This window comes from Sturnus vulgaris, chromosome 4 (genome assembly GCF_052056855.1).
Source record: "Sturnus vulgaris isolate bStuVul1 chromosome 4, bStuVul1.hap1, whole genome shotgun sequence".
In the NCBI taxonomy this organism is placed as follows: Eukaryota; Metazoa; Chordata; class Aves; order Passeriformes; family Sturnidae; genus Sturnus; species Sturnus vulgaris.
Window position 1 is genome coordinate 12,873,192 of NC_142246.1, and position 26,399 is coordinate 12,899,590.

A 26,399-nucleotide genomic window follows, 5' to 3' on the forward strand; every position below is an offset into this window, starting at 1 on the left:
ACGATTGTTTCTACTAAAATGCTTGAAATTCTGAAAATTCAGAGATACTCCAAAATACTTTTAAATCTTAACAGCTGGAAAGATGGCCTCAAAGAGACTAACTCATATTTTTTCTATTATTACCCACTTTATTTCAGCAATACAAAGGACAAAACTTTTGCTTCCCTGTGAATATACTTGTCATTGATGCTTATTTAATATATTCCTTACCAGACACTGCTGGAACTTCTGGCAAGGTCTATTTTTCCCATCAGTCAAGGACTCTGACCTTCATAATAACAATTGCAGTTGAATACCACATTTATGACTCATGTTTCCTTCCACTTAGGCAGTGGACTATTTTGTACAGCATTGGCATATTGCTCGCCTAACCCCCAGGGAGTAGCTGTCTAGTAGCAGAAAGTCTCAATTTATGATCTTTGACTTCCTTCATTCCCATTGGATATTTCAATATAAGTATTTCTATTTTTAGAGAAAACCTGGATTTTATTTGCTGATCAGCTACATAATTCAGTTAATGTTACACATCAGACATATATCTATTTGCAGAATTATTTCATTGCAGTTTGAAGAACTGTCCAACTAGTAACATCAGTATTCTGCTCCTACCAGTTTCTGCCTCTAAGTCCTGAAGTGTACCAGTATCACCTGTCTCACCATTCAGCTTTGTAGGCAAGACCCATATACACCATGGAAGACTATGCACATCCTCCCTCCGTTTTAAGCATTTTAACAAGATAGTGTAAACAACCAAAACCATATTTATAGATACATTTACTTTCAAAAACCTCTATAGCAATGCTGATCTCCAAAAGATTTATAAATTAATAAGAAAACACCACTGCAGACTTACCCATCCACTGGGTGGACAGATCTCCTTTCACACCTATCCTTGGTCTGTGTGCTAATCTTTTGCACTGCCTTTACCCTTGGACATTTGTGAATGCATCTCTAGGTGCATCACAGGGGTGCATCCTTATGTATCCCCCTGTGCCCCATGGCCCTGAGCTGAAGCACACGCACCAGAAGCTCCTGTGAGCAGTGTGAGATAGGGACTTGCAAACACGTAACATGACATGCAGATGACACGTGTTGTCAGACATTCTTCCAGCTGCAGAAGCCATGAATATGTGCATAAAAGAAAGGCAATGTGATGCAGCAAACTCTCCATCACGAGCTAGTGTGACTTTTTGTGAGAACATAGCTAAAGCGGTAGCAAAGCCTTCAACTGAACTTTCTGTGCCAAAGATGTCAGTGTAAATGACACCAAAAAAGTTATTTAATCCTACTTTACACAGAGGAAAGTGAGATATGGAGAGTTTAAGCCATCCAAACTGCAGCTTTGTATCTTTCTGCAAGACATATGCAATATCAGAATTCTGTGACTTAAAAAAAGTAACCTCGCTCAGCAGCAGTTAGAACATGTAAAATAAGAACCCCCATAACTTAATAAAATTCAAGTAACATGGGGTCTATCAATCTTTGATTACTTCAAAATGACCATTCTATCATACCCTTGGGATTTGGGTTCAAATGGCAGCAATCACATCTGTTCTGTCAGCATCTGGTTTGGGTCTTAAATGCCATTTGAGGCAGCAGTTTTCCAGGACACTTGCCCCTTGGAGGGAGGAACTGAACTGAAGGACTGGAAACAGAAATCATGTAAGATGACTTATTTATGATCATTTATTCTGTCATGCCTTTGCTGTAGGACAATCTACAGAGGTGTTGGTGTTCTTGTCAGTATAATAAAATATACTGTTGGAAACAGCACTTGGAAAAGCAGCATTTGGAAAAATACATATTGTACAAGGGAGAAAAAAGCCAGAGGCACAAAAAAAAAAGTACAAAAGGACAGAAACCTATCAGAAAGCATAAGTGTAATGGAAATAAAAATGCATGGGCACTATCTTGGAACAGATTCCTTGAAATTCCAATTTAATTTCTAAGGACATATCAATTATCACTAACTCAAAAATTCTATGGAGGAATGGGAAGGGTGGCACAGACAGATCTCCCAGCTTTCTCATGGTCTAGAGAAGTATATCCACAGCATCACAAAATAGAGAAAGTCACCTTCTGTAGAAGGATGACTTAAAGGAGTCACAAGGAGGAACCAAGGAACCTGAAAAGTGAAAAGTGGTACGTGAGTTACAGGAAAGTCGGGTCAGGTCTGAGAACACAAGAAATGGAATGAAGCCAGGTCACTGCTGTCTATTGCTGTGTGCCTGGAAGAGCATGGACTTGGCCTTATGAGGATGAAGAGGAGGGCATGTGAATGCCTTCCAAGGCCACACCTCTGTGAGAAACACAGTCTTCAACTCAGTGAAGTGAAAAAGAAATTTGGGAGAGCTGAAGGAAAACTGTAAAGCCTTAAAGTCACAGCCAGTGAAGGCATCTGAGATCAGCTGAACCTGTAGGCCCAGGATTCCATTCTCAGTCATTTCAAGGTGTCAGAGATGTGCTCAAGGACTCCCTTTCTCCTGGAGCTCACTCTTCTTTGAGATACAAAACTGAGTGCCTGGGGCTGAGGGAAGCTCTATTATGCTTTGACTATGTAAGTGGGATCTGAGCAGAGATCACAATACTGTGGCATCTTACCAACCACTTCTCAGTGAGTCTCTGCAAGGTACCCTACATAATCATTAGGCCAGATGAGTCTGTACTAGCCTGTGTTCAAACATGGAAGCTTGGAAACCACTGCCAAAAGCAATCCTACCAAACCACTCTATCTTTGGAAGAGTCTTTAAATGCTTTGTCATGAGTTTTGAAACTTTAACATATATTTGAATGTGGGTGAAATAATTCACCAAGAAGCTACCTGATGAGCTTTCTCATGGAGAATGAACCTGGCATTGTCTTTTCCCCTGGAAGGCTTTCCATACAATTTTCAGTGAAACAGCTTTATTTTAGCACTGATCATAAAACAAAAAAGTGTATATTAGGATTTCCCGTAGGAGTTTTTCAACAAGGTAGCTTCCAAACATGAATTTAAACAGGTAATGCATTGACCACATAATTACAGTGATTAATTTCTAATACCTTGTTATTTTCAGCATTGCAGTGAACATAATAGAAAAACTCTTACCATACTGAGAGCTAGTAGCGAATGATTGTTATATCTGCTAGGATTCTACTTCTACTGGAAACTACAAATGTCTTACTGCAGAACTTGTAGTTTAATAAAAACTAGATTAAACCCACATGACACAATTAGACATGCATAAATACTTCTGTTTCTGTGTTCTTTATTAATTTACCTCTGTAATTAGTCCAGTTACATATAGAATCAATGTCATGTGCTGGTAAAAATCCAGACTCTCAATTCAGTACTCTTTTATGCATGAAATTGGAATTATTAGAATAGAAAAAAATATTCTTGGTTTCCATGCTATAGCATGGATGGACTTTCAGGTATGTATTTTCAAATACGTATTTAAATTTATACAAGTATCAACGTGTTTTCTTAGGAGAAATTAGGTGCACATATTTGCTGTTTTGTCCAGTGAGCAGTTTGCATAAATATTGCTTAGCAGAAGTTACATGAGTCAGTGCAAAAACCTGAATACAGAAAATATGAGAAAGGAAGGAAAATGCTGAACTCCTCATCCTGTTTTTATCCAGCACCTAACTGGGAATTTATGTTATGGCTATATATATGATTTATGAAATGAGACTGTTACAAGAATATATTCCTAATACAAATCAAGGAGATTTATTACAGTGGTAAATAGCTTCTAAAGGTGAAATGTTGTGCCCTAAGAAGCACTAAAGAGAAAGGAACTCTCCCTGAGCTAGCAGTTCATCTTTCAATACCCACCCAAGCCAAACCCTTGTGTGTTCAGGCAGTGGCCCCAGGGTAGCCAGAGGGTTTCCTGCCCCACCAGAAGGACACACCATGGCCACCAGCCCAGTGACCCCTGCAGTCTCAGCTTTCCAAAATCTGCCCATATGAGGGGGAGTCTGGGAATCCTGCAAAGCTGATTAGGGCAAGAGCTCCCAGACTTTCCAACTCCGTGCTTTGAGACAAGGAGACTTCAAAGGGAGGTGTTTTGAGAAAGCAGACAACTACCTTGCAACAATGCTCTGTTTTGGGGGGGAAAAGATGTCTGTGGAGCTCCAGACATGGTCCATAAAAATGGCTTTGTCTGCAAGGCAAGGCATGTAGGGAAGACTGATATATCCTAATAGGGCTGGGGGACAGAGTCCTATCTCAAAGAAAGGTATTGCTATTTGCAATTCAATCCTTGAGAGAGCAGCTCTGGGAGGGAAGCAGTGGAAGTGAGACAAAACTCCTGGAAGATAACTGCTGGGAAAACAACCCGATGTTCTTCAGCCAGAGAGCAGAAGGCTGTTAGTTTCTACTCAGACTTTAGCTATTAAAAAACCACAAACAAACAAACCCCCACCTAATCAGTGAACAAAACCGCCAAAAATGTGCAACAAAGCCCATGGGAAAATACATTTCAGGAATCCTGCTAGGGAGAGATGAAATGCAGCTACTGAGTTTCTTCCGTTTCTGTAGGTCTAGAGATAGAATAAGAATTTTGCCAAAAGATAGCTCAATCTTTATAAAGGTGTTCTGTCACCTGTTAGATTATTTTAACTTGCACTTTGTATTTGATTGAATAATACCCCACCAAATATGACATTACAGTCAGATATGACAGCTGTACTCCCAGCTAATCCTGCTGAGAGAGCTGGGAACAGAAGGTGTGACAGGGGTGTACTGAGTCACAGCTTCATGCTGCAGACTTTTCTAGCTGTCTGCACCTCTTCTCCACAGGATAATTAAGTAAAACAGACACTTTGTTTGTAGAAAATGGTATAATTCATTAACCACATTAATTTGTGCCATTAGAATCTTTTCTGCCTAAGATTAAAGGCCACTTGAGTAAAAAAATTTAAAGCAGTCAGTCTATGGCAAACAAAAAGTGTAAACTATAAGACCAAATTAAAGCAAATAATACAAATAATACAAAACCTTACAAACTCTTATAATAAATAGTATTTACAATTATTAAGGGACTAGTTTTTAATGCAGTATTGTGTGAAAGAATTTTTGCATTAATTAATTGGCCTTTGGTTTAGCATCTATATAAAACCTGCAATTCCAACAGCATTTAGAAAGCCAGTTCTGGAGGTATTCTGTACTTTGTTGGTGTAAGGCAACCCATATTATTCAGGGTAAATTAAAAAAATCAACTAAGCAATGGTGCACAATTAAAATATTGATTCACTCTGTTCTTAGTAGTTAAAATGTTATTTCCTGGTTCTCAGGTAATTTACACTAAAATGGTTGACATACAACAAGAAGCCTATTACATAAAATATAATAAATCACACAAAATTCTTTCTAGGTCTGTTTATATCCAGCAGATATTCCATGCAAAAAAGACACAATACCCTTATCTGAACCATCTGATAATTTCCTCTTCAGTGAAATTCTCCCCCTCTTGAATATTAATTAGTATATTTTCCTACAGTTTTTACTTCCATAAGTCAGTGCACTCAAGCAGAATTTTATGAGCAATCCTTTGCTGAATGAATAATTCTTCTCTGAAAATTTGTTCAACAAAATACTTATCATATAACTGAATGAATCCAAATAAGTTCAGTACTTTTAAGATAATTTTCCTTAGATGAGTTATTACAATTCCTTGTGAAACACAGCTGTGGGCTGTAAACATGATGAATATATTTAATTTCGAATTTATTTTAATTTATTAATTTAATTAAATATTTTAAATTTTTGCCTCTTATTGTAAGGCAAACTAGCAATATGTAGGCCATTCTGACAAATTCTAAACAAAATGAATTGGATTTTTACTATTTGGTAAAAATTTTGGTCTACTGGGATACTTAGTGAGGGGTTTTTTGTTTTGTTCTGTTTTTTTTTTTTTTTTTATTCTTACTGTTTGATTTTTTTTTGTCTCAGCTTTTGTTTGTAGAAACTGAACATCAATATTAAACTTCTCTCTGGTTCTTGGCAACATTTCTTTTTGCTTCACAATTATAATGCTGCAAAGCTACCAAAACATAAAGTGCAATTTAAAAAATTACACTCAACTTATAACTATATAAATAGTTAATCGTAGTTAATAGTCTTTTAAACATTTCTGCTATATATTCAGCTCCACCTTATAACATCACAACCCTAATTATAGCCCAACTTTCTGTTCTATTTGAATGTGAAGAATTTTTTTTTTTACTGAGCTATGACTATGAGTCTATATAATAGAATTAAATTTATAGTTATTCTCAGTAACAGTGATGATTAAGCACTTCTATTCATATTAAACTATTAAAATAATTTATCTCGATGAGAACAATGACAGAGTTTTTACTTTAACAAAAGCACAGAAGTGTCCCTTGTATATTCATCCACTATATAGATGGAAGTAGTGTGGAAATATCCAAATTAAAGACTCACAACTGTGTTCAGTCCTAGGTAAGAGAAATATTCATACAATTATATCACTGTATGAGGACTGGAAAGAAGAAAAAACCCCAACCCCTATCTATTCTCGGCTTATTAGTCCTATGATAATATTCTGAAACAAATATAAATCCATTAGACATGATTTCCTGTCAGGAATTCAAGTTGACAGACCATTAGCACAAAATGCTGCTGGTTGGGAACCTGCAAACTAAAGAAATCCTGAAAAGTCAGTATATTTTAACTGCTGCTATAGGATGGTGGACAAGGTATGAGGAGCAATAATGATAGAACTAATGAATGTAAGACAGCAACAAAAATTATTTTCCTTACTGTGGCCAATAACCAAAACAAATATAACAGCAGTGTTTGCTTGCTAACAAACAGAAAGCAAAAGGAAGGAGGGCTCAGAAGATGCACTTTGACTAGAAGCACCAGCTAGGACAGTAAGAGTCTTGCTGTGATGAACAATACAAGCATTCTTTCTGATGAAACTCAGAAAGAGGTCACATAAGCCATAAGTCAGTGATTCTAAAAAAGAGAAATTTCTGGAGTAGGACAGATAACACCTGGAGATTTAAAGGAAACAACTGCTTTAACTGTTTGTTTAGTCAACCTGACACTGACTACCCTTGTTCATGCAGTTCTCCTTCTGACATATTTTTTTCCTCTGAAAGTCTATTACTGGTGTTTGTTCATCTTTCTATGCAGTATGTTGGCTAGCAAGAAACACTGTCTGGACTCTAGAGCAGTGTTCATTGCAACATCGAATTTGCATTTAGATCTTAGCCATGGAGATTAGTCAGAAATAGATGAGATGAATAGAAAACTTTTCTTTGCTGTGCATTGTGCCTAGGCATAAGGGAAATAAAATATTTTTATTGCCTTACATTCATTAATTCTACATCTACTGTTCTATATATTTATTAGTTTGCACTTTTGCAAGTATAACTATTTTATACAAATTCACAGAAAAAACAGTATTTTTTACTAGGCATTCCATATCCAATCCCTATTAATCTGAATAATGTACCTAGGTCACTTACACAGCTTTTCAATAAATAGTTTTTTTCATGATTACATGAACCTCTAAAACACATGGGTGTATTTTTGCAGCAGTAAATTTCTTCAGGGTTGGAGTTGGGAGCCATCAGCAACTAATTAATGATCATTCAGGAAAAGCTAGTTCAGGTAGGAGGAGTGCTGTCAAGTGTCAAAGCATTCACATTTTGAAAGCTTCAATTAAGCTAATTTTTAAAATCTATTGTTAGCAGGACAAAGTTCATCAGTTTTCCTGCTGCTGAGAACTTCAGGTGTCACCTCCAGCAATTCCTTTATTCAACAGATACAATTACCTTTCAAATACTAGGGGTTCATTTTTCTTTAGAACTGCCATTAATTATTGAATTGAAATCACTTTTGCTACAGAACTGTTAAAAGCTACACATTTTCTCTATGCTGTTCTTTAAGAGAGAATAATTCAAACAAAACGCAAAACAGGTATTAATCCCAAAATATATGTTGAATGACATGGTATTGAATGTATTCAAGGGGCATGTTATCCTCCCCCCCCCAAAAAAAATCAATGAATATTGAAAGCAGTTCTAGTCTTATTTCATAATAGCCTAAAAAATCAGTTTGTTCACTCAAAAGCAATCAAAAGATAAATTCTCAACTACTTGACCTGGTAGAAGTAGTTGAAAACACTCCTGCCCCTTGGTAGGCAGGAGCTTTTCCCGTTGCTGGAGAAAGGCAGAAAAGGAAAGAAGAGCTCTCCTGCAGCAGTGACAGCAGTGGCACTGCCAGGACAGGCTGTGCTGGCTGCAGCTGGGAGGGCAGGACACCAGTCCTGGGATATTTGCCTTGGATGGATGGCAGCCCACAGCAAGGGAGGGTCACAACAGGGCAGGGACGGGGCCAGGGGTCTCCGAAAATCTCCAGCTGAGACTGTCTCCAGGTTATTACGAGTTTCTGAACTGAACCATAACTCACATTTGGAGTATTTAACTGATATTTATGCAGCATATATTAATTCTGCTGTTGTGCCCATAAAAGCCTTACAGCTATCAATAAAACAAGTATTTTCCTAAATATCTGTGAAAATTAAAGGTTATTTCTTCACAAATACCCTCCATATTCAATGCAGAAACTACTTGGCATTATCGAAGAATCCCTATCTGTTGTAAAGACTGTAAAGGATTCCAGTTTATAGAATAAAAAAAAATTAAATTAACCTAACCTTTCAAATCTACAACTTTTTAACAAAATATAGGACAACATGGATTTATTTGTTTCTTTTTAAGTGCATACACCTTTGTGGTACAGAGAGTGTTTGGGATTTTTTTTGCACTCAAGCAAGCTCAAACTCTTTCTCAAAGTGGACTGGCATAATGCCTCTGTGGGAGGCCATGAGTGTCAAAAGTTCTTACATCCCACTCTAAGTGGAGAAGCTAAAATATCACACAAAGCTTCTGTAAATGCCTGTTTCAGGCAATAATACCGATGCTGCCTTTCTTTGCAGTGCTTTTATGTCTACATATGTGCTATCACACCTTTGGCTGTTTCACATCCAAGAGATGATTTTTATTTTCTTCACTCATGACATTTCAGGCTGAACAAACCTCGTGACTTTCGAAGTGACCCTTTTATGACAACAGCTCTGCTGTCAGTACAGCTGCACAATGGCATTCAGAGTAAGAGCATGCACTGATTTAAACTTTAAATACCAAAATATCTTTGATGCACCTCAGGGCACAGCAATGATTTTCTCTGAGTTTTCTTTTGTTTACCTTATAATGTCAATTTCAAATTGTATTCAATTGTATTCATTGTATTCAGCTGTGCTAGGGAAAACTTCACTCACATTCCATAAGCCATGACAAATATTATAAAACTCTCAAAAAAGAGACAAGCATAAGTGAAACATTTTTCTAGAATGGCCTGGTTTGTTGATATTCCTCAGCTGCATCTGAAAATGCAATTGCTATAAAAAGTAACAATTGAAAAATTAAGATCTTGCTACCATAAAATTACTATTCTTTTCAAATTCATCTGAGTTTGAATTTTACTGATTTCTCTTTCCTGTAATCAGAGTGTGACTGGAAACATACCACTGATCTGATTTGTCATCCTTATGCATACTAAATAGAAACCTATCTTAAAAGTAGGAATTTAAGTAAAATCACACAGACTCATGTTTGACCACAGTAAATTCAGCTTTATCTGTGCTACACTGAACTGAGCAGGACTTCTGTGGGGAAATGCTACCTATCCACAGAAATACACGGGATTAAAGACCAGAATAACTACTTCTAAGACATTACATAAGACTATAAAGTCAAAATGCCTGAAGCCACTGTGTATGACTTAGCCAGAGACTCCTGCTTTCTTCTCTCTAGTGCCACTGATTTAAAAATAGCAGCTATTGACAGAAATGAAGTCAGGGGCTGCATTTTATTGCAGTGACCAGCTAGAAAATCCTTCTGGCCACATGTGCATCTTTGCAGACACCGAGGGCTTTAGACAGGTAGAAACAAGGTAAGACTTTATACAGAGGATCGAGCATCACTCTTAGAGATAAATAAAGAACACAAGATTAGAAGAGAAAGGAATCCAGGATCATATTGGACCATCTGGTTCAAATACAATTCTCAGTTTTTTCAGTCAGTACTTAATTCTCAGCCTTTTTTTGTGAGACATTATGAAGTTATTCTGGATCTTTTCATATATAAGTCCATTTTCTTCACCTTCATGGTAGCCCTTCTTTGCTGCCTGAGCAGTTTTGTGCTCCAACATTCAGCTCTAAGTCATCTCAAAAATGAAACAAAATGAGCTTTTTTCACTTTACAATACAATGAGACAATGCATGACAATATGATGTATTAGGTCTTTAAGAAAACATGTAAAAGAATGTGCATACAGAGTGTTCATATAAAACAACTTATCAAATTACTTAGATAAAATATAATCGGCTATGTGTAAGTCTTTCATGTGATACTTAGAGATAATATTATCTTTTTCCTTAGCTAACTGACATTTTTCAGACATCCTTAAATCCTCACCCTGTTCTAAGTCTCTTTTTCTCTCCAGGTCATGCAAGCATATATGTCCCATTCTTAGAAATGGGCAAAATGCAAAAAATTACAATAAAAATAATTTATCTCAAACTTGAAGTGCCACCAAATAACACAAATTTCCAGCACAAAGATGGCTTGAGTTATCATGATCAGGCAATGGATATAAAATCAACTCCTCCTGGAATTTCTATGAGCATTACTGTTTGTTGGAGTAAAAGGTAATTTTTCTTTTCTTTCCAAAGGACTCTGAGGAACTCTTTGGAAGAAGGAGCATTAACACTTGCCTTCCTGTGCACACATGTAGCTGATCTCCCTCCCAGATACAGTGGTCAAAGGGTGGGCAGCACACTTGTGCTACATAAACACTTTTTACAGATCTTACTGCCACAATTGGGGGCTGGGGTTATTTCTACTTATTTCCACTGGTAAAAAAGAATCCAGTGCTTCAGTGCAACATGTTTCCAGAGCCAGAAAATTTGTAGAGATTTGAAAGCATCAAATTTCTTTGAAAGAAGGTGGTAAAAGAAGATTGTTTCAAAGCCAGGTATTTTATCAAAACACTCTGCTTCCTCCTACCTCTTCCCATCCTTCCATTTAGTTAAAAACAGGCATCATACCAAACTTCATCCACCATGGTTTCCTGTCCCTTCTCTGCAGCAGTGCCTTCTCAACTTATCAAAACTGGATAGAAAGGTGTTACGCTTAAACAGAAAAGGCTGCAGCAATAAATCACTGCATACAAGGATAATGCATGGAAATGATTTATGCCAGGTTTCCAGGTTCTCAAGGTCTTGACTATCTTTTTGTTGCACCTATTTTCACTAGGAAGATTATCCTACAGTTCATGCCAATCTTTCTGTAATCTCCAATTAATCAGTTGATCGATTTTTTTTCTCCGTGTTCCACTATCTGGCACATCTTGACAGGCGGCAGAAAAGCCATTCTCTGGTCCAGAGGATGAACATATAGTTGTTTTATGTGAGTTGGAAAAATTTCAAAACCAAAACCTGCAAGTCCCTCATCCAAAAATGCATGATAGACTCACTGACAAGTGTGGTCAACGTCCTTGCAGACAAATCAGGAAACTGAATAGAACATATTCTGTGTCAGTTTTTGGGTGTTCAGATGTTTTTTAAAATATTTGGCTGCTGGGTAAATGGGGACAATCTACAGCAGGTTTTCTGAAACTGCAGTGCACATTTTCCAATTCTCCCAGAAAAATCAAAAATCACTTGCTGGCACAGCAACTGTTGTAGAGGTACAATAGGTGAATGGGGAATTCAAGGAAATAGCTAAAAATAAGCAAAACCTTCTCTTTATTCTGTAAAAGTCAGATTTTAGACCATCTTTCCTTGAAGAGATTGATTCTGCAGGCACACTTGAACATGAGTGTTCAGTTCAAGAAGAAGTAGCCACACAGGTTTAACTAAGAAAGTGGGAATAAATCTTGGTTTTCCTTTTTTCTTAAATTTTAACTGAGGCAAAGTTAAAGAAGGAAGACATTTCACATGTACCTAAGCCTGTCTATCACGGTACAAATTTCCAAGAAGCTGCACATTATGTACCCATTCTGTAAAGTCATTACAAATCACTGCATTTGCTCATGATGCATAACCTGAACAGCACAAATGCTCTCTGCAGATCCTGAAAATGTTCTTTTACTTTTTTTCTTTGATTAGTTTTCTCAGCTGACTTCCAGCTTTTTGCTTTTTGTCTCCTTAGGAGTCAGAACCAATCCCCTCAGTTTTTTTCTGTTTACTGTTTGCTGGATGACAACCCTTCATTTGAAATGCATCCTATATTTATTTCAGGTCCAGTGAATATCTTAACTTGTGTAAAATTAACTAAATATGCACAATGAAGTAACTGCCTGGACCAGCATGGCTCCCTAATCTATAGAACAATAAACAATTTTCTTTCAGATCACAGATTGACTGTATCAAGAGTAAGGGACCCTTTAATTTTTAGAAAGTGAAAGCTTTCTGCTGTTTGTCTTCTAACAAAAACGATGAAGTACCAAACCACACATATGCCTGAACATACCTGTTGCTACCATCACTGTTTCAAAAATATCTGCAAGCTGAAAAGCCGAGCTCAGAAAAATGAAACAAATAAACACCCTCCAGAGTTTATAGTAACAGCTGATCCTCACTGTAAAGAAGCAGATGGGACTCATGCAAGTAGTATCAGAAAATGGTTTCCACAACATCTAAGCTATCACAAAGATATTGGATGTTCTAACAAGAGAGAAAATACTGTACTTTTAAAGGCAATTTTGTGCTCTAGAAAGTTAAAGCAGTATTTTTATAAACTCAATTCCTCATGTTATTTGTTGTCTTTAGATGGGATAATTTTTCCAAGTACCAATAGCTCAATTAAATTCGTTCTAGCTTAAGATTTGTACCTATTGAATTATTACAAATTGGTTTTGTAGTGTAAATACAGGAGCAATTAACATACTGAGGATTAGTTGACACTAGTCCCTGTTTAACTAATACAAATGAATAGCAAAACTTCCACAAAAGGCTAAAAGTATAAAAAATATGCAGCTTTACAATAAAGAATATATCTTAATTTTCTTGGGGAAAACCCCTTTTATCACCAGAAATGTGGGAAAGTTATTCCTGAACGTCATTCTTACCTCACTAAACTATCAGAGTGCTACAAAAGAACGCCAAAGTGAGAAATTTTCCTGCTAAAGGTGTATCATAAAATATCACTGAGAAGGTGGCAATAAGAAATAGCTGTTTATTCCTGAAAAATCTGTGTTGATAAGGTAAAAGTTTACAAGATCACAAGGAAGTTGAAAAGGAGGAAGAGGATCAGTTGCTTTGTTTCTGCAAGACCTAGAGGGTATCACACAAAGGCAAACAAAGGATGTGTTCATGAAAGGTCATAGACATGTAGGTTTTTTTGCCAAAGAATACTAAAATTCTGCTGTTTCAGACAGAGATTTAATAAATCGACGGGAGACTATGAAAGTGTTAGAAGCTATGCCTTAGAAAGACCCTAATCTGGAAAAAAAATGTGCACTGGTTCTCTAAAAATGCCTCACCTACTTGCTCTGTTTCTATTTTGCTCTGGGCACAACCACTGCAATGGAGAAAAACAGGAGTACAAACTGTTCAGTTTTGATCTTTGTGTAGTAATTAATGACTCAGTATCCTTTGTATCCTGCTTGACTGCCTAGAAGCAAAAAGCTTTTCCTTACAGACTCTCTGCGTCTTTCTTTTTTAACACCTGCATTCCACCTCTCAGGCACCTCACCACGCAGCAGCAGGAGCTGCTCTGCCATTGCCACACCCTCTCATAAAGTGGCACTGCTCTTAGGTCCCCAAGGCTCTCTCTTCTCAGGCTGGACAAGTCCAGATCACCCAGTCCCTTCTCACAGGTCTCCAGACACTGACATTGTGCCTCTCCAATGGACTTTTCACAGGTTATTGAAGTCTTTCCTGTACAAGGAAAGGGGACAAAACTCGACACAATTATTGAGTTGTGTCTTGTGATACAAAAAGCAATGGATGCAAAGTGGACGTCTTGGTAATGATTTCTTTGTTCAGGAAAAAAAATATGTATGCTCTCTTCTTATTCAATCATCTTAAAACATTGCTAATAATGTAAGTTGCCCAGCTGAAAGATAGTAGAATAGTTCAGATCTCCTAAGCTCCTCTAAAGAGAACAAAGAAGTTTCATTGAAGATAAATTGGCCCCCATCAAAGTCAGCTAAAATATTGCTATTGGTTTGCAGAGATATCAGAATATGATTCTTCATAGCTTCTTCTCAACAGCTGAAGAGTCAATTACCAAGATTTTCATTAAAAGCAATTCAATATTAAGTGCTACCCAGATATTCCCACTGTTGTCAGATATGACAAATGTTTGAACACACAGAGGAAAGGTAGAGAAGCCAACTATGTAGCTGGTGGTACACTATTAATGTTCTTTGGCTTTAACAGCACTGAGCAGAGTGAAAAACAACAGAAGCTTTAATTTTAATGCATTTCTGTAGAAAGCAAGCAAATAATTTCTAACAATTGCTGATTGTCCTGGATGTAGCTGTAGAAACTTTGTTCCAAAGAGATTGTGAAGTACAAGACAAATCCTGAATCACATCAGTAAAGAGAAAGAATCTAAATGGAGAATACTTGAATACTAGAAGAATGATGAGGGGGGAAGAAGAAAAGCAGAGGGTTAATCTTCATATGCTGGAAGTATAACATGTAAGACTATATTGATCTGCAAGTTCTAAAAATTGGTGGAACAGATCTGTTATAGGGAAAAAACTTCAGTTTGTTTCAACAGAGATTTTAAAAATTCCCAATGGTAGATGTTGCAAGTAGCTGCACTTAAACCCTCTGAGCCACATAAAACAACAGAAAGGAAGTTTTAAAGAAGTTTCAAGTCAATATTTGACATTCCTATTTAAAAATTCAAGGAAAGTTCTATTCCACAGAATTCTTTAACACCCACCCCCCCATGCAGTCTAAGCAACGTAGGTCAGCAGTACAGTGGACTTAGCTGAACCTTAGATTTGTCCTTAAAGAAGGACAGAGGAATTGCTATTTCTTTTCAGTATTTTCACAGTATTCTGCAAATAAAGTTCAAACTATTTTCCCAGACACAAAGGTAAAAGAAATATCTTGGTCTTCTCCCCATTTTTCTCTAAAGCATCATGTTTTTTTTCTCAGCTTTTCAAAAGAGGATCCACAGAATTACAGCAGTATTTCATTAGAGTCACATCAAACATCATCAACTTTTCCCCAAATAAACCACAATCAATCAATTAGACCACTTCAGTGGTAAAGATGTGTAAACAGCTGATTAATGTTTAATGTCAAACTCCTTACAAAGTAAGAGAGGCAATAAATAGTGCATAAAAACCAAAAAGCTCAAGGGAACAAAAGTCTTCCTTTGTGGTTTACTGCTGAAATGAAGTTCTGTACAAGTGACTTGCTAACATAATGCCAGTGCAAAAGTACCTGTCCTTAGATGTAGAAAGAAACACGGAAAAATAAATATAGACATACCTGGTCCAATGCAGAATGATGCAATGATTGCAAGGATACAAAATATACTGAGGTAAGGAAGCCAATGCACAGTGTTCTGGATAGATAAAAGACAATCATTTAAGACATATTGTACATATCACAAATATTTTTAAAAACCCGCAGATAATAGATAATGTTTTCCATGATTCTTGATCTATTTCAGAATTTAGTCTGGGTTACTTTAGAAAATCACAGCATTTCTGTAGGGCCTTATTAGATGATTTGTATTTAAAGGCCTTGGTCTCTGTGAAATCCCCGTAGAGAAACACTAGACGAGCTATGTACCACAGAGTCAAAACTTTAAAAAATCACAACTTCTTGTGCTCAAGTTCTAGCTAGCCTGGAACACTGAACACATTCAGCACCTCCACCCACCTCAGGTATTTCAGTCATGTTTAAAAAGAGCATCTAGGATGGCCCACAGAGTTTCAAAGTTCACCAGACAAAGGCTTGGCTGAAGACTGTACATGACAGGCTGACATTTGGTAGGAGAACCACGTATCTGAACCTTGCTAAAGCATGGGAAAGCCACAGTCCAGGACTTTTCAGCTGTAATCTGATTTTGCAGACAAGGAAGGCCATATATGCTATCTTTCCTCTACTTCTAAGTTGATTTTTCTCTACTGAGACCTCTAAATCTCAGGAACTTGAAATATAAAGAGCAATTCCTGTGGAGTTTGCAGGCTACTGTTTCTTAATCACATATGTGAATGCTTGATTCTAATACTAATAGTTGAGAAAAAACCATGGCTGCCCATTTCTTTCTCTCTCCAGCAGGCAGGGTTTTCCCACAGCAAAGTGTGATATTTTAATTAGAATTTTGCTATTTTCAAAAAGTTTGCTAAGATACATGTAAGTATACTATCACTACTTTGAGTGGCAGTGTAAAAATACCGTTCTAAAGAAAGTAATTATTTTTTTCAGTGTTATGGAAAAGCCCCCATTTTCTGATGCTTTTTCTGTTCTAGTCTGGTTTATTTCCCTAGTTACGTGGAAACCATGGTGCCCTGGACATTAACATTAACCAAAAGGGTTGTAGATCTATCAAAATTACACAATCTAGGATTCTTGTCTGGAAGTAAATCCAGGGTCTCTGGGAAAGAGAAGGTGCAAATATGGAGTATATATAAATTTTGCTGAGATTAAGCCTATTTGTATCGTGATCCTTTGCTCAAAGCAACTCTAATACTTAATACATTGAGATCCTCTTGAAAGGAGGTAAAACTGAAAGGCATTCAGACTTCAGGGATTTAAAATAGCTGAAGGTCCTCACACACCCAACTTGGCTTTAGAAGATCTGGAGGAGAATTTTCCACTCGTCATACAAAATATGCAATAACATCTCTCTTCAGCAGGAGAGCTGTCTTACAACTGTCCTGGCAGGTGTGTGAAGTAAAGCTTTATTGGGATGTATATACAGGTAAATCAAATAAAACTGCAATGGTGTGGCAAAGATCTGCCAGTCAACCTGACTTACTGACTCCCTTCAAACAAGAAACAAGATTTGGAAGTCAGATTAATGAATCAAAACCAGCAGGAGAACACCTTGATCAAACACCACCCAAACCCATGACATTGTAAATGACAGTTTCATTTCTCTAAAGTCCTTAGGAACATAAACAAACCACATTATTACATAGATGGAAGCCAAACAATGAAAATTACTCAGAGCCAGAGTTTAAACTGGTTTCATAAATCCTCCTCTAATAATTCTTGTGGAATTGAGTGCTAATAACATCTGATAACTTAGAACCATATCATCACAGAAACATATTGATTGAAAGACACCTGTAAAGCTCATCTAGTTCCAATCCCCCTGCAATGAGTAGAATATCTTCAACTAAATCAGTTTGTTTCGGGCCCTGTCCAAGATAGTCTTGAATGTTTCCAGAGACGGGGCATCAACCATTTCTCTGGACAGCCTGTTCAACACTTCACCACCCTCATTGCAAAACATTTTTTCCTTATATCTAATCTAAATTGACCCTCGTTTAGTTTAAAATTGTTACCTGTTGTCCTATGACAACAGGCCCTGCTAAAAAGTCTATTCCCATCTTTCTTCTGGGGCCACATGTTCTCCAAAGACTAAGTCTTTATATTGCCTATATAAATACCAGAAAAGTAGCTTGACAGAAACATCAAACGTGGAAAATTTTCACTAAAAAAATTCCTAACCTAGAATTGGAATGACGTATAAAACATGAAAGAAATCTCAGAGAGAGTGAATTACAAGCAAAGAAACACCCATAGAATATGGATAAACTATTTATTCAGCTATGGGAAATATTGTCTTCATGATATGCATAAATATCATGATATGCATACAGCTTTGAACTAAGGAGTCTGAATGTGAGAATGTGAGAAAGTCCCTATAGGTTTTAAATGCAAAATCTTTGAAGCAAACAGATTCATAAATTAGTGTCAGTGACCCTTCACTCCTCATCAGCCAAACTGATTAAAAGCATTGGCTTATGCAGGAATGTCGAGACAAACCAGTATCAAGCATGTTTAAAATAGGTAAAGGAGAGAATAAAAATATATAGTGACCTGTAAAAATATATAGTGTTACCTGTAAAGTCAGGGAGACAGTGAGAACTGCAAAGAAGACGGTCATCAACCCAAAACCCCCAATGAGGAGGGGTCTGCGTCCAAGCCGCTCAATAACCAAGCCCTGCAAAACAAAAGGTGGCATTTGGCTTTCTTGAGAAAACACTGGAGAACTTGGACCATGAAATATGTTCTCCTAGTAAATTCGAAGATCTAAACTAAAACCATGAGGATCGATTTTCCACTGCTCATAAGCCATGCCGTTCATGATTGTGCTCACAATTCTATTTACAAAATTTAACATGTTTGAAAAAACAAGTCAGCATGGTATCCTAATCTGAGACCACTGAAAAAAAATGTTCATTGTTTGAATGCTTACAAATTTGCACTAAATTTCTATGACAATGTTCTTACAATACATAGTTTTAAAATGTCAGTATGTTGAAGCGAATTACAATCTCTTGCTTTTGCATTTTGACTGTTTCCTAATTTCAACAACTCTCTGAATTTAAGCTTAAAACATTTAAAGTTTAAGATTTCAATCTTTTTAGCATAAGTTACTTAAATTTATTAAGCCAAAATTTATTTTAAATTTATTTTTTCCTCATATATAGAATAAGCGTTTAGTTGTTATTTTGGATAATCAGTGTAATTAGAATATCTAAGCAAAATATGCATGCAGCAGAAAACTTTGCTCAGACACTGATACTTATGCAGTTTACACCCATTGTGAATTTATATTTAACATCTGAATATAAGTCACAAAATCTGAATATTTATCTGCTAGAGAAAAACACAATGAAGAATTTCTTAAAAAGCTATAACTTGAAACTCTTTTAGTCTTACTCATTAAAATAAGCTAATATGTACTTTGTCATAACAGCTGATGTACTTTTCATCTTGGTAGCTACTATGCACTCAGCTTTCTTATGAGAAAAATAAAAGGTTTTATGAAGATTAAAATGTACCACTTCAAATAAGTTAAAGTGATAATCACAAAATTGTTTGCCATATCATTATTTACTGGAGACTGAATGCCATCCTCTGCACATCTTTTGAGGAAAAAATAAAATGGGCAACTAAAATGAAATCTGGAGTAATACCTTTAATTCTAGGAAACAACATACATCACTGGGAGCATCTAGAAGAAATGTGTTAAAGCAAAGTACAGAGACACCCATGGATGAAATGCCTTGAGAGGCAAGTGCTTCTCAGTCTGGGGCTCACCAGTAGATTTTAGGACAGGCTTGTCTATCCTAAACACATGCTGATGTTGTACCCTGAGCTGAACTTCTCCACCAGAGGTATCTCTGTGATGCTGCAGATCACTGAAAGTAGCTCTGTGACAAGATTTTGCATTCTTTATTTCTTTAAACGGTGAAACATACCAATTTGGACAATTTCCACAGCTTTCATAACAGAATTGTGGAATTGTAAAAAGACCTGCACTGGTATTAATAAAGTCTTATGAGGTCCAAATGTTTCAAGACCGCAACTGCTTCACTGTCAAAATCTTTACAAGATGCAGCTATTTCCCATTATGATTAATGAATCCATCTTGCAAACACACGTGACTACACAAATACTGAACCAAGAGACAACTTTAATGGCTTTGAGGGCTAAAAACTTATTTGATATTGTAAAACTTCTGCAACAGATGTTTCACATGTAATTTGGATAATATGTTCAATAATAAATGCTGTGCATGTAATGTGACATACTGCGCAATTTCTCTCATTGTTTTCATTGCTGGATTGATGGTCATGATCAAGCAATCGATGTTACACAGCTGGAGGGTTTTGTATTAAAACAGAGTCAGGGATGATGCTTGTCTTAGAGGGAAAAAGTTCATAGATGCCTCACATACAAAACATGGGGAAAATGTGTTATATAGTTTTCACCTGTAAAATTCAAAGCAAAACAAATTCCAGTAAGGAAGGAAAGGTTGGACTTGGTCTTCCATAACAAGTTTCCCTGGTGAAAGCAATGCTGGTTTTAAGGTTGTAAACAGACAACCTTAATTTTTTAGCTATGATTATACAAATCCCAAACTTTTTCGCTTGCAAAACCCACTAAGATGCTTATGACTCATAAGAGGTGGAAGATGATTCACCACTTTCCAAGTATTTATAGTTCTGAATGCTCCACTGCTATGCGCTGGTAACTTTTACCTATTGAAAATCTCTAGCAAGTCAAAATATACTGTGCAGTAGAATAAATGAAATAACAAGAAATCCAGTGTATGCTCAAGTACAGACAACAGAACATTACAAGTGTTTTCTGTGATAACACCTGAGTTATGTGCTGGGCTGTGTAGGCTGATACTTGTTTCTGAGTGATCATAAACATGCATTTGTAGAAATCTATACCCAGTCATGATGGTTAACACAGCTGAAATTATTGAAAACGTGTAAAAAATATTGCAACGAAAATTCTCTCAACATAAATGTTCCATGATAAAAAGGCAACTGATACACAAACTACATTAACAGTTCACACAACTTACTTCTGTCTGTCAGGAAACACTTGTGAATAAAGTTAAAGAAGCAAATGTCAACCTTTTTGCTTGAGTCAGCTGCAGATACTAGGGCTGACATAATGAAAGCAGAGTGTGATAAAATAGAACAGACAAGCTTCCTTGGATAAAATGAATGTGCAAACAAGTCCAAAGAGGAGGTTGCTGCATACTGTTCTTACTTATATCCTGGCCCTAAATTATACTAAGCAAACCCTATCAGATTTTCTTGATGTCTCAGCTCTGTGAAGAGGTTTGCTCTGTAAGTTAATGTCAAGAATAGCCACACTTTCTTTCTCATGTGTTTTGGTTAAAGGTCTGAGCGAGAGTCCGTGACTAGATTCAAACTTAACATGGCAAGTTAACACTGTGTTATTCCCATTTTAAATATCAGGATTAAAATGGATAACCTCATTTACATCACTTTATGACACAATGTGTAATATCTTGTACTCAGGAAAAGGAGAGGAACAGCAGACTGAGAATTATAAATTGGGTATTTTTGATTCATATTTTGAAGTATATCCATTAGTCTACTGTATGAATTATTAATTTTAAAACAAAAAGAGGGGCTATTGTATCTAAGTACCTAAACTGGAATTTAGAGGCCTAGCATCAATTTTGACCACATAAGCACAAGCCTTAAATAAATATCTATTTGCAAGGCTCTTACATCCATTTTCCTATATATGTATTAAAGCCATGACAGGACAAGATCTTATACAACTTCTGCAGGTATCTGTTAAGTTTACTCTCAGTAAAGCATGGAATTGATTGCTATATTTCTAAGCTCAACCTGAAGCATTTTGCAGTAAGGCATGCTTAATCAGCTTCACTGGGCAGTGAAATTTTCTATTCACTAAAGATATTTTCCATACTCAATACCTGCCAAGACCAGCATAGCCAAGATGCAGCCCATGCAGGGACTTCTTTAGCCAGCCCCTTTTGCCTCAGCAGTGCTTGGCAATAGCCCCTAGGGCAGCACAAAAACACTCCTTTCCTTATTCCTATTCTGTCCCTTCAGTAAACTCAAGATATTTCTGAAGCAAAGCTCCTTCTAGTGATGATTTAGTTGTTAAAAGCATTAAGCTATCATGTTTATGCTATAAAAACCAGACTAGACCTCAACCTTGATCTCTGACACCTTCTGTGGCTGGTGCCTTATTTTCTAATGATGATATTTGATAGCCCCAATGCAGATCATTCTGAATAGACTGATAAAAGGATTGCTCAAACCCAATGCTTTCAATCCTCAGCAGCAGGAGATACATCTTTAAAACTTTCAGTTTCTGAATATATCCTACAAAAGAATTTTTATTACATAAATGCAGCCTTTAGCAATGTACACCTTGGATCTTAGGAGTGGTGTTGAAAGGCACACCCTCGTGAGGAGACTTTTTCTTCTGGAAGGCACTACACAGTTACTTCAAATGCAGGCCTCATCTATTTAAAAGTCCACGTGTACTAAAACAATTAAAAAGCAATAATGTCTTCACCTAAAAGCAGTCCTGCTGATCACCTATGGGCTAAGGAAGTGTGCATTAACACAGCCTCTCTTTGCAGTCCACCCTGCAGAGAGTCTGCCCAAATGCCTCTGGTCTTTGACAAGCACCAGGATCTGAGATGCTGCTTGCTCAATCTCTTTTCTGCTCCTGTCTCTATCTGGGCAGCTACAGACCAAGATACTACCTTCAAATTCTGGTAATCCTTGAGCAACAACTTGTCAGGGTAAGGGGAGAAAGAGGGGGAAATGCCATGTTTGCTCCATTCTTGCCCTCTCTACTTATATCCTGCTGGGAATTTATGTGAAGGCTGACTCTGACTTAGTGTGAACAGTGTCACAGGGGACTGCATTAAAAGTCTTACTAAAAGTCAGATTCTAACATAACTTCCTAGGAACGCTCTAGATTCTAATATTTGTCACTTCATTTTTTCACTTGCTAAGACTGGCTGTTACTAGAACATCTTTCTTTCTCTTCTGACCACAGTGGACCCAGAGTTTCAGAGGAGATATCTTGCATCATCCTGTGGAAAACATGAAGGAAATGTGTTGGAGATGAGAATACCTATGGAAGTGTCTGGAATACCCTTTAATAAGATGTGCCATGCCCTGAGCAGGGAATATTTCCTTCTATATTGAGCTCTATTAACAGTAAAAAACCCAAAGAATGAGTCTAAGAGCCCCTTCTCATGATATCCTAAAGCATATTAAAATTATCTTGCTAAAGAAGGCTGTCTTCCCTGACTTCTGTGTGATACTGCAAAGGATTTCCCACATTCTTTTATGGTCTAGTACTGCAATTATTTTAACTTATTCCATGCTTCAGACAGCTTGTCTCTGTCACAGGCTTTTAGTAACACCTTCATGCATCATCCTATGGGAAATACTTAGGGTACAGTCTTCTCAATATAGTCACATCTAGACTCTTCCTGTGAACACTATAAGAAAACCAAATGTGGTGCCACAGATGGCAAAATTGGATGTGGGATGCTTAATTTGAATAACATTCCCTTTTATTCTATTCTGGCTTCATGGAAGAGGGAAGGAATCTTTTCAGACGTTTACTTCTGTCTCCCCCTTTCCCTGCTAATGAAAGGCACTGGAAAATTGTTCTCTTTGTCCACTAAGAGTAAGACAACAATTAAATTAACCTGAATTACTAAAAATTAGAAAATGGCAACAGTAATTAATCTTACTGAAGAATAACTAATTTTGTGGTATGCCCTTACTTTAGAAGTTGTAGAACAGACTTCTAATAAATAGGGAATTATTTAGGTATATTCCATCCTGCTTCAAAGAATTGCACCAGGTTAGGTAAATTACTGCTGTAACATGTCTATGAGTAGTAATTCTATTCAGTATTTTATTCCAGAGGATACAAAACTTCAGAAACAAACTCAAATTAATGGGCACCCCGCTAAAAAGTAATTGTCTAGCCAGTCCTCTATATAAAATCTGTGTAAAGTACAATAGGTGGAATTCTCTATCATTAACAAAAAAATATACAGAAAGTTTATATTGTCTCCCTAGAGAGAAGCCAGGGCATCAGGTGTGCATACTACAGCACACATATTTCATGAAGTAAATTAAGATGTGCTGGTGGAAGCAGAAGTTGCAGCCAAATTAAGTTAATCAAAGAAAAATTATGGTGCATGTTTCATCTTTCAATGTCTTGTTAATATGGCTTTTGCTGGAGAGGAAGAGAGATGGAGGGTAGGCAAAGTATGCTACAAGTGGGTATATCAAGGGATCTAAGGCAGAGCTAAGAAAAGGATGGAAAATTAATTGTCTTTCCTCATGGACTATATCAACATTATTACTATTGTGCAGCTGCTCCCAAGAAACACATTGAAGAGAGACTTTCAAAATTTTTCATAGTTTCAGTATTTTATCTCCTAAACATTAGTTTGTTTCTCTGTGAAATATATCTCTATTTTACTGTTTTCCTTTGGCATTTGTAGGGGTCTCGTCAATGGAGGTCATCATTACCCAAATATTCTTACTGAGGCTCAATCTCATGACCACCTAATTTATACATAATGACCACAGATGGTACATGATTTCTAGTGGACATTTCCAATTCTATTTCATTTAAAAGTACAGAAACTATACCTCTCTAACTGATTACCTCTACTAAAATCCTGGAGTTTATTGTCAGTAAAATCTGGTTTCTGCTTTCAAACACAATGTATAAAAAATACCAGGGAAATTAAATTCTTATCTTGCTTTCTTCTGTTTCTTCCCTGAGTAGTACAAAAGGCATGTACCTGGCTTAACATTTAAGGCTGTAGAAGATTTTTTAAAAATGTCGAAAAGAGACATTGGGAGAGGTTGGGAGTGGGAGGAATCCCCTGTCCTCAATGCTAGGCATGAAAACTTGATGGGAAATTACTCAAATAGATAAGCTGCAAAACCTTAAACTGAAAAACTAAATTAATGTTGTTGTTCCTTTAAAAAACAGCAGCGAAACATTTAAGAAGATTAAGGAAATAAAATTCAGGCTAAAAAGCAGTGTGTCTTGAACTGAAAAATTGGAAGGGAACAGATATTGGTACATCAGCATTTCCAGAGGCACAGCAGGTAGCATTAACAGAAAAAGTATTAAAAAAACCCTCCTCTCGAGTACAAAAAGTTACCACACATATCAGGAGCCAAAGCACACCCATCCACCTCCATATGTATGAAGAGTGTGCTCTGAATAAGCCCCACAAACTGACAGCACAGAAGGAATTGAAAAGATAACAGACCCTATTTATAGAATGGCTTTAATATCATGGAATCATCTTGATGTAATTATCATCTGTTTTCACATAAAAGAGGTGTATTCTTCACTTAAATCTGTGGTAGAATTATCATTGTTATTTTTCCATATATCTTAAACAAAGGAGCATGTGTGCAGTATCACAAAGGAGAAACTATAAGAGGTAGGCACTCTCATAATTTTCTATTTCTACCTATTAAAATGAATCATAAAATCACTCTCTTTAATTAAAAAAAAAAAAAAAAAAAAGTAGCCAAAAACAGATATGTGGAAATTCACAAAGAATTATCAGAAGAAGATATTTGTGACCCTGTAGAGTCCTTATATCCTAGACTATTAGAAAACATTTCTGATAGCTGTATTTAGTTTAACATTTTGTAGGTCACAAGCAGTTACTCTGCCACTGAAGAGGACTCTTTCCAAAACGATTCTTTTGACATTTAAAAATCTTTAAATTTAAAATCTGCTATGTTCAGTATTGTTCAAATACAGTAGGTACAGAATATGGGAAGAAAAAATTCTAACAAAGAAAGGACTACTTCCTTGTTTGCAACTTTCCATTCCACAGACTTCTCCCACTGCTTCTTATCTATTGCAGTGCAAACATAAATGTATTTCCCTTGGCAATTAATTGTGTAATCACCTACTAAAACTTGGAGTTTTAGTTTACTCGTTTAGTGTATTTTTTCCCTCGGTCAACTTTTCCATTTTGAAATAGGAAAGAAAAAAATGTGCATGGATGAGCTTTTCTATTAACATCTGCCTCTACATTCAGAGCAGAACAAAGGCCTGCTCTGGAGCTCCTGTGTTAGGAAAGGAATCCTGTTTGTCCTGAGCAAGGCAGCAGAACTGAACACCACCTGGGACTCCCTTGTTCTAGCAGGCTGCCTTTACTGCTCCAGCTCCCTGGGCGGCTGCTCCTGCCAGCCACACTGAACACCTCTAGCTGTGCTTGAGCCTTGTCCAAACAATGCTGCTGCTGCCCAGCAGGCACAAGGGAAGGCTCTGAGACGTGGATAAACTGCTACCAGGTGAGGTTGTTCTATCAGGTGAAATAATTTATGAGTTACTTTTGCCCTTGCTGTCTCTGCCTTCTTCCTCTTCATACACACAAAGAACTGCAGGACATACCAACTTTCTCTGTTCCTTTTATGGGTCTAAAATTAAAGAGCATCTTAAAAAATATTCCAAGAAAATAATTTGGTTTAAGATTAAAATTAGAAATAATATTTTGAATTCCATTACACTTAATCAATATACTATTCTTTTTCTATTTTAAGCTGTATAAGAAAATAAAATCTAATAATATTTAAATATAAAGCATGCTAATGGATTTTTATAACCATACTTACAGAAAAAACGGCAGCCAGAGTCTCAACAGCACCAGTACTTAGTGTAACATAAGGGATTGTTTCACGATCGATCCCAGATTCACTAAAGATGTTGTTTGTGTAGTACCAGATCTGTATTAGAGAGAATAAAATGAGTTATTGATCATTATAGGTTGAACTA

The 26,399-nt window shown here is 36.6% G+C and overlaps 1 protein-coding gene across 2 annotated transcripts in view; it reads right to left on the reverse strand.

Moving 5' to 3' along the window:
• Nucleotides 1-26,399, reverse strand: part of SLC2A9 (solute carrier family 2 member 9) — an 84,860-nt gene that overhangs the window by 14,140 nt on the left and 44,321 nt on the right. For both annotated transcript variants that reach the window (XM_014883189.2, XM_014883188.2), the window contains exons 8-10: nucleotides 26,240-26,350; nucleotides 18,133-18,234; nucleotides 15,543-15,618 (exon numbers count right to left, since the gene is read on the reverse strand). In XM_014883189.2, the coding sequence (XP_014738675.2) occupies nucleotides 15,543-15,618; nucleotides 18,133-18,234; nucleotides 26,240-26,350 (289 nt within the window). The remainder of the gene's footprint in view (nucleotides 1-15,542; nucleotides 15,619-18,132; nucleotides 18,235-26,239; nucleotides 26,351-26,399) is intronic.